The 10,728-nt window shown below is 35.9% G+C and overlaps 2 protein-coding genes across 2 annotated transcripts; one reads left to right on the top strand and one right to left on the bottom strand.

Moving 5' to 3' along the window:
• Nucleotides 1-1,078: 1,078 nt before the first annotated feature.
• Nucleotides 1,079-4,181, bottom strand: LOC114732905 (monofunctional riboflavin biosynthesis protein RIBA 3, chloroplastic). The gene is made up of 7 exons (XM_028920282.1): nt 3,992-4,181; nt 3,610-3,919; nt 3,181-3,402; nt 2,770-3,095; nt 2,554-2,683; nt 2,173-2,469; nt 1,079-1,801 (listed from the first exon to the last, which is right to left on the bottom strand). Exons 1-7 carry the CDS (start codon nt 4,045-4,047, stop codon nt 1,538-1,540), a joined length of 1,605 nt encoding a protein of 534 aa, XP_028776115.1. The 5' UTR covers nt 4,048-4,181; the 3' UTR covers nt 1,079-1,537.
• Nucleotides 4,182-5,169: 988 nt separating this feature from the next.
• On the top strand, nt 5,170-10,721 carry LOC114732906 (UDP-galactose/UDP-glucose transporter 5B-like). Its single transcript, XM_028920283.1, is given in 13 exon segments — nt 5,170-5,538; nt 6,318-6,431; nt 6,605-6,697; nt 6,792-6,857; nt 7,310-7,408; nt 8,419-8,498; nt 8,965-9,077; nt 9,519-9,578; nt 9,581-9,606; nt 10,195-10,281; nt 10,362-10,430; nt 10,511-10,544; nt 10,547-10,721. Coding segments are annotated over 13 exon segments (1,032 nt in total). The 5' UTR covers nt 5,170-5,424; the 3' UTR covers nt 10,624-10,721.
• The last annotated feature ends 7 nt before the right edge of the window (nt 10,722-10,728 follow it).

Genomic DNA, 10,728 nt, shown 5'->3' with positions numbered 1-10,728 from the left:
CATAAGCTTCGGATCATTTCAATCATATCCGATTTTCCTGAAGAGGCATCACAGCCTCTGATCGATAAATATGTGAGCCTAATAGTGTATAAAAGTTTCTTGAAGTTGATGTTTCAGCTTCCGGGTTTGGGGGGGGAAAAAAGGAGTGATTATTTAATGGTGATGGAAAATAATGACTATATACTACTTCCTGCATTTAATATAAAAACTAATTTGATATTCAATTTGGTTATAAATATAAAATTCAAATATATTTTATTTATCACGTTTATATTTTTTTTTAAGATAGTCGTTATAGTAGTTGCACATATTAAATATTTTATCAAATGATAGTTCTAACTAATACATATGATTCATAATGATATTTTAGGAAAAACAACATATATTTATTACAAATAACTAACTTAACTAATTTTTTTAATCTATTCAAATTAGTCAAATTAGTTCTTATATTAAGGATATGATATAGTATATATTACATCAATTGTACCTTTAAGAATATACTACTTCCGTTCTTTAATACTACCTCCGGTCCTAATTATAAGAGCCAGTTGACTAATTTGAGGAGATTAAGGAAGTAAGTTGAGTTAGTTATTTGTCCTAAATAGGTGTTGTCTTTCCTAAAATATCCTTACTAATCAAGTATATTAATTAGAACTATCATTGTTATAAGGGCTACTTTGAAAAAAAAATGTAAAAATACAAGAGACAGAGTGGATTGGGATATTATATTTAAGACCAAAATAAAAGTCAAATAGGGTCTTATATTAAGGACCGGAGGTAGTATAAGATCTAGTTGATTAATTTATGGAAACTAAAGAAGTTAGTTAAGTTAGTTATTTGTAGTAAATAGATATTATTTTCTCTAAAATACTCTCATTAATCATATATGTTTGAATTATCTATTGATGCCAGCTTTTTAACATATGCAACTATTATAAAAATTATTTGAGAGCAGAATAGGTAAATATTGGAAATAAAATATATTAGAGTTATATATGTAGGACTAAATTAAAATTCAAATTAAAGAACTGAGGTAGCATAATTTCAGCATATAATACAATAGTCTCTAGTGTAAATAGAAGTCCACTTTTTATTTTACGCGTCCATAGTACGTATAGATTTCAGTTGCCCTCTTTCTGGTTTATTTTTCATAAATAAATCATCACTGATGACAATAAGGCCATGTTTCAAGCTCATCAGCTATCGACATTAGGTTTCTAAAAATAATAAATCTGAAACTTCTCTGCCAGATTTTCGCCCTGTACATGCAGTGATGCTGATTGGCGCCCCTTGCGGTAATTTTTGTCCCCTCAGGTAAGGTGTCCATGTTTTTAACTTAAATACATTATACTTAAGAAACAAAGTGGAAGTCCAAAGAAAACTAACCCCCGGGGGGGGGGGGGAACTCCTGTGATTGGAAACGTTCCAGTAGCAAAGTGAATACACAATCTTCACAAATGAACATTAAATGCTTCACACAAATCTTTCACTTGAAGAAGAAAATCTTGGCTATCTCTTTGACTATGTATTGCTATTAAGTTGACCCCTTTTTGCCGGGTAGGTCTTTGTTATTTACAATAGGATTGATGAATCCGGCTACGGGTGATTGTATATCAGAACCGTACACATGGCCCATTTTGGTTCGTTTTGTTTCCAAGTACCTCTTGTTTTCTTCTGTGATTGGTGTCATCACAGGAACCCGCCCTACCACTGCCAAACCATAACCCCTTAGTCCAACGAACTTTGCTGGGTTATTTGTCATTAACCTCATTGTTCGGACTCCTAAATCCCTCAGAATCTGCGGTTAATTAACATCAGTATCAGAATATGCAAATACTCCTCTGGTCCTTAATATAAGACCCATTTAATTAATTTGATTAGATTAAGAAAGTTAGGTAAGTTAATTAATTATAAAAAAAGTGACACATTTTTTCTAAAACACCATAATCATCTTTCTTAATATCCCCTCTCCCTCTTCTACTTGGTTATGGTTGAGGGAGTATCCATAAGGGTAATTTAGAGAAAATTAATAAATATGAGAAATGGGTCTTATATTTAGGACCAAAACCAACTCAAGATTTGGGTCCTATATTAAGCGGAGGAGTACTAATGTAAATCTTGATAATTTGAGGGAAGAAGAAGAAGAAGAAGAAGAGGAGGAGAACAGACCTGGGCACCAATGCCATACTCACGAGCATCAACAGCTAAGCCAAGGTCTAAGTTGGCTTGAACAGTGTCGCGACCTTGATCCTGCAAGTTATAGGCCTTGAGTTTGTGACCAAGTCCGATGCCTCTTCCTTCATGACCTCGAAGATACACAATCACTCCTCTCCCGGCTTCCTCAATTAACTTCATAGCCAACTCTAACTGGTTCCCGCAGTCACATCGAGCTGATCCAAATATATCCCCTGTTAAGCACTCTGAATGCACTCTCACTAACACATCCTGCCCATCTCCTATCTCTCCCTGTGCATTTATGTCTCAGAAACTCAATGAAATTTACACGAAACAACGGATCAAAGACAATATGTATCGCATATATGGAGGTACCTTCACAATAGCCACATGTTCAGTTCCATCCAATTTAGAGTGATAGCAATATGCTTGAAATAGGCCCCATTTAGTAGGGAGGCGAGAGAAGCTTGTTCTTTCAACCAGTTTTTCTCGCTTTCTCCGGTACCTTGATGATGAATATGATGATTAATTTGTTATGCTGCATCCAGCTTTGGAGGCAGCCAAGTGTAATAGAACAATCATAGAACTTACCTTATCAAATCAGTTATTGAAACAATTGGTATGTTGTTTTGTAATGCCAAGTTTTTAAGAACAGGCAAGGGAGCCATAGAACCATCAGTTACATCAACAAGAGCTGAAAGAAGAGAGACAGGCCTCAAGCCAGCCATGGTGACCAAATCTACAGAAGCCTCAGTGTGAGCTGCTCTTCTGAGAACACCACCATTTCTGTACTTGAGGGGAAACACATGACCTGGCTTTCTGAAATCTCCTGGTTTTGAGTCCGGAGATGACAGGGCAATAACTGTCTTTGCTCTATCTGCAGCTGATACGCCCGTGGAAGTGTCAACTTTTGCATCCTGAACACACGCAAGGACAATAATATAAATGGTTTCGTTTGTTGCAGCAAGCTCACAAGTGGGTTTTGAAGACTATGAAGCATACCACAGTGATAGTAAAAGCTGGGGCGGAAGAATCCTCAATTTCAGAATCAGGAGACATGAGAGGAAGCTTCAGTCTTTGAAGATCTTCATCTTTCATGCCCACAGAAATAATCCCTGATCCGTGATTTATCATGAAGGCCACATGCTGCGGACTAGTCATCGATGCCGCCATTATAAGATTCCCTTCAATCTCGCCATTTTCGTCGTCTACCACAATCACAAACTAGCACAAATTCCCAGCACTTGGTTAAATCAACCCTTCATTCTTTTACTATTCATTGCCACGCATAAAACCAATGCCTTTTATTTTTCTCTGTTCATCATAAAGTGATTTCTTTTAATAGTTGTGTGAACAAAACACAAACAAGTACAGGTGTACATGTAGAATCTTTGAGAGGCAATGAGAAAATTATAGTAATATGAGACCAACCTTTCCTTGGCGTAGTGCATTAAGTGCCTGCTCAATCGACGAGTAACCTTTGGAGGGGCAATCTGGATCGCCTTCTGCATCACTCACAAAGAAATCTGCAGTTTCTGGTGTGATTTCTGCGTCTAATGTTCCAAATGGTTCTGAAGCTGACTCATCAGTCGCACCTAACACTGACCCGTTCTCGTTCTTCTTCATGCTGCTTTCACCGTATGAGTTTCCCACTCCAACTTCACAAACCCCAATCCCACACAGCCTTTTCTTCCACAGGCCATTTCTTGCACTCTGAATTGTCAAGCAAGAGCGATGCAAGCTGCCACACAATATTCATGCTATCCTTAAATTTAAAGCTCCCATCAGAAAAGCAAAAAGATCGAAAAACTACCTTGAGCTGTAGATGACGCGGGAGATTAAGAAGCGAGGGAATGAAGCAGAATCCATCAGCTTAGACTTGAAAAAATTGCAGTGCAAATTCGTTTATTTAGTTTTTATCGTTTAACTTCAACTTCCTTTTCAGGTCACTGGGACCAAAACAGTAGCAAAAGGGAAAAATGAAACGAGAACCACCGCAAGTTGTGGTCTTGTGAACTCCTTTTTTGCGGAAGGAAACGTTATCCTATATCTACAACAATTAATGTTCTTAGGCTCTGAGCCACAGGCTAACACAACTGGCGTGGGATTATCGTATAGCTCACACCTACACGATTCTGCTGAACACCAGAAGGAAGCAAGATAAACTGAAAATTGCCAACCGTACGTGCTTTGTCCTTTTGGTAAGACTCCAACTCCGTTGTTGGATACGGATGCACTCAGTTTTTTGTTTCCTTTTAAATTTGACGTTGTACAAATACGTGCGTCACATGCAAACCAATAATCATCATCGATTCATTTTGTATAAAAGAAATTCATTGTCAATTCATTTAATTTAATACAAGATCTAAAATTTAATTAAATAATGCAACTTATTCTTACAAACAAACAATTTAAGAACAATGTAAGGATGATTAGACCTGACATAGAAAGGGGGAGGTGTGAATAAGGGACCGCTTGGTTTAATCAATTAAAAAATTATTTCTAATAGTGTAGAAATCAAGATATGAATATTTTATTATATTTTTGTCATCATTACTCAATACTAATTTTTTCATATAAATATTTAACATATGATATATTGGATTAAATCTAAAAGTTGTCAAATCTAATTAAAATAAAATTTCCTAACTTGATTTTTCTATGTATGATGTTTAAACCGTCAATTATAATTATGTTTTTTTTCTTATTACCTTTTTTTTAGGGGCCTGAGAGACAGTTCACCCGTAAAATCAAAATTTTCATTTTATTCCATTTCTTTCTGTCAAGCAAATGGGCTCAAAAATTCGAATCCGTACTTTAAGAATGAGAATCCAACCCCGCGATGTTTACAAACCTGTGGATCCATGAAGCGCTAGCGGGCATGGCCCGTTTCGGAGGACCCGCCATTGGGCCCATCAGTCAAACAAAGAACAGTCCGTCTCAATCCGAGAGTCGTTGAAGCGTTCAGTCGAGGCGGAGGCTGATGTGGCAGCCCAAGGTGTGAGAAAGGCGCGCCGGAGAAAGCGAGATGCCTGAGGCTGAGCCAATCCCTTTCTGTTCTGTTTTTCGCACTCTCAGTCCCACGTTAACAGTCTTGATGGAAAAATCAGAGCACACTTCTCCCTTTGTCTGATCTCTCCAAGCCCAGTGTCCCGCGCTATCCACTTCTACTTCGCGCCACTTTTTTCTGGCCGGGTTCTTATTCCCTGGTTTTCGTATGTTCTTTGTGCGTGTCATTCTTGGGCTATGGCGGGATTAACCTCTTCTCTAGCAGGTGATTGGAGAGAGAACAGGTTATGTAAAGGAATATTTGCGGTGTCGGGAATCATGGTCACACTCGTCACCTACGGTGTTTTGCAGGTTTGTTCTATCGACGTCTTTTTCTTCTCATCCCTCCCTGCTTTTTTTTTTCCCTTCTCATTTTGCAGGTTTAAGTTCACGAATCTGAATCCTTTCACAGAATGCTGATTTGGCTTGTTTCTTAGGATTTGAACCGTAGTATTGTATTCGATTATTAATTACATATGCTGATTTTAACGACTCTCGCATTGAATTTGATATATATTTTTTTTAGCACATTTTTGTCTGGATCCAATAATTTATTGAATCGTACTGGTTATCCATTTATTTCTGGTAAACTTGACCAACCCAAGCGCGAACTCCTAGTGTGGTACATGTAGCATGTTCATGGATTGTTTGTTGTTTAGGCCTAAAAAAGAAGTTGCCGAAATACCATAGGCGGTTCTATTTGAATAAATGTCTCATGAAGACATTATCTGTAGACCTTTTTTTTTTTTTTTTTTTGAGTGAATGGAGAAACTTTGGTGGAAAAAATAAGCTTGACTAGCCTTCATTAAGAAGTCAGTAACGTTGTTGTTAAGTATCCTTTTAAAATCTTAATACCTCTTAAAGGTTGTTTGGCTGTATAATGTATGTGTAAACATGTCATAAGTGGTTCGCACAAATTAGATTAAGCTCTTCCTCAACCATTTGTTTCTGCTTTAATCTTTACTTTCACTTTACTTGCAGCTTCTTTTTGTCTTGTTCCTTGGATAATAACAACTCTTTGGTTTTCCATAGTTTAACATTGAAAAAAAAAAATCAGTTCAATTATATATATGTATATTTTGTTCTTGCAGGAAAAGATCATGAGAGTCCCTTATGGGGTAGATAAGGAGTACTTCAAGTACTCTCTGTTTCTTGTTTTCTGCAACCGTCTCACAACAACTGCTGTTTCTGCTGGTTCCTTACTGGTAAGCTGGTCTTATATGGGATAATACTGTCATGTCCGTGCATAGCTTTAATTTGCTGGTTTGACTGCAGAAACGCAGTTGGTTGTGTCACGCTTTGTAGTGCTCTAAATTACAGCCTGCATTTGTAGAGTTTGAATCATCTGTGACTTTATAATTTTCAAATTTTATTATAGGCAAGTAAAAAAAAATTAACTCCAGCAGCTCCTATTTACAAGTATGGTGTTGTGTCAGTAACAAACATTCTGACCACAACTTGTCAGTATGAGGTAAGCTGCATTCCTGTGTATCAATACATTTTGAAGTTCATATAAACTTGCTATCCTTATCAGTTATAATTGATGACCATAATGCCTGATCCAGGCCCTTAAATATGTCAGTTTCCCTGTCCAGACTCTTGCAAAGTGTGCTAAAATGATCCCGGTTATGGTAAGTCAAATTTTAGCTTTGTAATGTTTCAGCTGCTTCTTATCATGATTATTCTACCCATTAATATTGAATTTCTTCAATCGTGAGAAATGTGACTCTTAGCTGATTGGTGTATTTGGTATATCACCAGTCCAGTCCCTGTTGTTTTGGTCATATAATCCTTGATTTGTATTATGATTCATTTATAGTGTGATTTTGAATGTAGTATACGGAAGAGACAGTTTCTTGAGGAATCTAGATGTGTTGTGAGGATACAAACATGCCAAACTGTCTTGTTCTTGATTTCATAGACTCCATTCCCTCCCAGCTTTTTTCTGGATCAAAGATTAGATAAAATCTTTATGCTTTTATTTTATTTCACCCTGTTTCAACATTTTTCATGGTTCATTGATATCTTCCACTGAAGTTTTTTGCTCTCGACTTATTTAACTCTGCATTTATATTTTACACAGATCTGGGGCACTATTATAATGCAGAAGAGATATGTGGGACATGACTACTTCTTGGCGTTTCTGGTGACCCTGGGATGCTCAATATTCATCCTATATCCTGTAATTATTTTTGTCTTTGGTCCTTAAGTTCCCCCCCCCCCCCTGCTGGTCTTTGTTCTTTCTGCGTTTGGTTGATTTCTATCAAAGAATCAACAATGAACGCCTATATGGCAATATGCACCCAAAGCTACATGAATGGATTTTCCCCACTAAATAGTAGATCGTTAAAAATGAAACAAAACTTACTAAAATAAGGTTTTCATATTATTCTTAATGAGTCTAGGAGCCAATACCAATAACAACATTTTGCCCATAAGGAAAAAGAATGTTAAATTCTTCTTCTTAAAAAAGTCTTGGCATTTTTCAACATAACTTTGGACCTAGAATTTGTCGTGCTAAGTCCATTTAGAGCCAATTAGGTTAGTAAAGTGCCAGAAGTTTCAAAATCTTCTTTTTCAATTATGGGTTACTATTCATTTGGTTATCTCTGGATTTTTCACTTAAAAAATTCATAACTTTTTTCTAGGAAGATCCTATTCAGGTGTTCCTTGGCTTGATTTAAAGCTCTTGACAAGGCGAAAAACTTCCTGAAGGAAACTTAGGGATAGCAGGCTTGGCAGGTTATATAGAGTTCTCTCTCCCCAACTTGTATTTTCTTATTTTAAAAATGGGAAAACCTGAAATTTGATTGGACCGCTGGCCATTGCAATAGACTGCAGTGGACTGTCCACTTGGTGGAGAGAAGCCATTGAAGTGCCATAGCATCTAGTCAACAGGATGTTTTATGCTTCCAAACGGCTAATTAATGGAGAACAATTAGTTTCAGATGCCTTAGTCCCACATTGAATACTGTGGGGTGCTTAAGTGAGTTGGTTTTCCATTCTACATAGATGCTCATCAAAGGAATAGGATGAGGGGGATAGAAATTTGAGACCAAGGGGGTGATATTGTTGTAGAATATATTTTTTATTTGCTTCTGCTCGATTGATCATTCAATTGATGATACGTATGAACTTCAATAATTGAGGAGCATTATTGTAATAAACTAAAATAATTCGTTTTTCATGTAGGCAGGGCCTGACATAAGCCCATATAGTAGAGGAAGGGAAAATACTGCTTGGGGCGCTTTCCTAATGGTTGGTTATCTTGGGTATGACTACAAAACTAATCCTTCTTATTTTGACGAGTGATTTAATATTTATTTGTAAAAAAATTTTAAACATGAATACTGCCTTTGCTCATAATGACATGTACTATTTATTTGTTAAACCATTCTCCATGGTGGGGGAAATGCGTAGCTTACTTATACAACTGGGAACCACCCCCCCCCCCAAAAAAAAAAAAAAACACACGCACACCCCTCCCCCCAAAACACAAAACAATAACCCAGTGTAAATCATTCTAAACGCTTGTTGGTTTGACTGGTAATGATTTGAACTCTGAAGTAAGCATGCTATTCTTAAGCCTCATCTAGTCAGTGAGTTTTACATTCTTTCATATTAATACTCATATAACTAATTTTTCTTCTTTTACCAATTAACTTTGAGAGCGTGCTATCAAAAGGGATTCACATGAATCTCTCAATGTATAGATATTGATTTGTTCATCTTTAATAGGTTTGATGGGTTTACAAGTACATTCCAAGATAAGCTGTTCAAAGGTTATGACATGGAGATACATAACCAGATATTCTATGTTACTCTATGTTCTTGCGTTCTTAGCCTGACAGGTTGGTTTTGGATGGTTGCAGAAACTCTAGTTTTAAACAATTCTTGTCATATGCATATTATATCTGTGCATTTTTAATGAAAAATTGTTCTTTTTTTTTTTTTTTTTTTTTGAGGATGAAAATTCATTGTAGATTGGTTATTTAAGAATTCTGGATGATATTTGGAAACCTGAAGTGTTCAAGGAATTTATTCTCTACAATCTGCAATAACCTAGAAGGTTCATCAATAAACTCCAAGCATTCGGAATGAGAAACGTTCTTTAGGTGTTAGAAGAACAATGAAAGCACATGTTCACATGTTCTTGGTTAAACTTTTTTTTTTTTTTGTGGTGTTTTTAATATGGGATTTTATTTCCTATAGCCAGAATATTTGGGGCTCGTATTCACAACTGTTGCATGGTTGGAAAGTCATTCTTATAACATTTGATATTTTTTATATAGGTCTTATCTTACAAGGACATTTAGTCTCAGCAGTCGAGTTTGTTTACCGCCATAATGATTGTTTCTTGATGTAGCATTGCTTTCAACAGTAAGTTGGCTTCCTCCTGCTGTAAATACTACTGCCGGTCCTTAATATAAGAGTTAATTGACTAATTTGAGTAGATTAAGAAAGTTTGTTAATTAGTTATTTGTAATAATTACGTATTGTATTCCTTAAGATACTCTTGGTAATCATGTATTAGCCAAAACTACTATTTAATTTAACCTTTAACATGTACAACTATTACAAGGATTATTTGAAATAAATAAATAAATATAAGAGACAAAGTGGAGTAGAGTTTTATATTTATGATCAAATTGAAAGTCAAACTAGCTCTTATATTAAGGATAGGAGATAGTATAACCAAGTGCTGATAATGTTGTCTATTTTTTTTTTTGGGAAAATATAACTTTTAATTGTTGAAACTTTCTTTAAATTATTGATTCACTCCTTGAATTAACTAAGTCAATAATTGAGGAAAAATTCAAGAACCAAAAGTTATATTTCTCCCTTCTATTTTAATTTGATTATTTGAATAAATTATCATATCATACTGCTTTTCTCCCTACAGAAAAAACTTTACTTTTTCTTTATCCTTAATCCACTAAAATTATTTTATAACGTGGAATTTTGCAGGTTGCCACTCTTAGTCAATTTTTTATTTCATACACAATTCGCACTTTTGGTGCTCTGACGTTTGCTACTATAATGACTACAAGACAGGTAAACATGGCTTTAAAATCAAATCACATTATCCTGCAATTATTCATCTGATTAATGATTTTTCATTTCAACTGCCTTAGTTGGTAAGCATTATGCTGTCATGTGCGTGGTTTGCCCATCCTCTTAGCTTGGAACAGTGGTTTGGAGCTGTAAGACCCAGTTTTACTTTTTCCAAGCATTTTGTTTAAAGAATCTTATGAAAAACGTAGTAACGCTTGTTCATAATCAGGTCATTGTCTTTGGCTCCCTTTACGCCAAAAGCTTCTGAAGAAAGCACCCCAAAAGACCCCATCTTCAGAACCTGTACAAAGCGAAGGTTCTAATGTAAAGTCAATTCCATGACAGGACATGTCTTCTCTGACCTGTACCTGGTACTCTGTCTTTATTTGTGAGGCAGCTCCAGTTATAGGTTCAGTACGGCACCTTCAAAGTCTCATGTCATGGATA

The sequence above is a fragment of the Neltuma alba genome, unplaced genomic scaffold (assembly GCF_004799145.2).
Source record: "Neltuma alba isolate B1F8T4 unplaced genomic scaffold, ASM479914v2 tig00012949_pilon, whole genome shotgun sequence".
Taxonomy (NCBI): domain Eukaryota; kingdom Viridiplantae; phylum Streptophyta; class Magnoliopsida; order Fabales; family Fabaceae; genus Neltuma; species Neltuma alba.
Note: the sequence above shows the minus strand (reverse complement) of the source record. Positions and strands in the feature narration are given on the sequence as shown.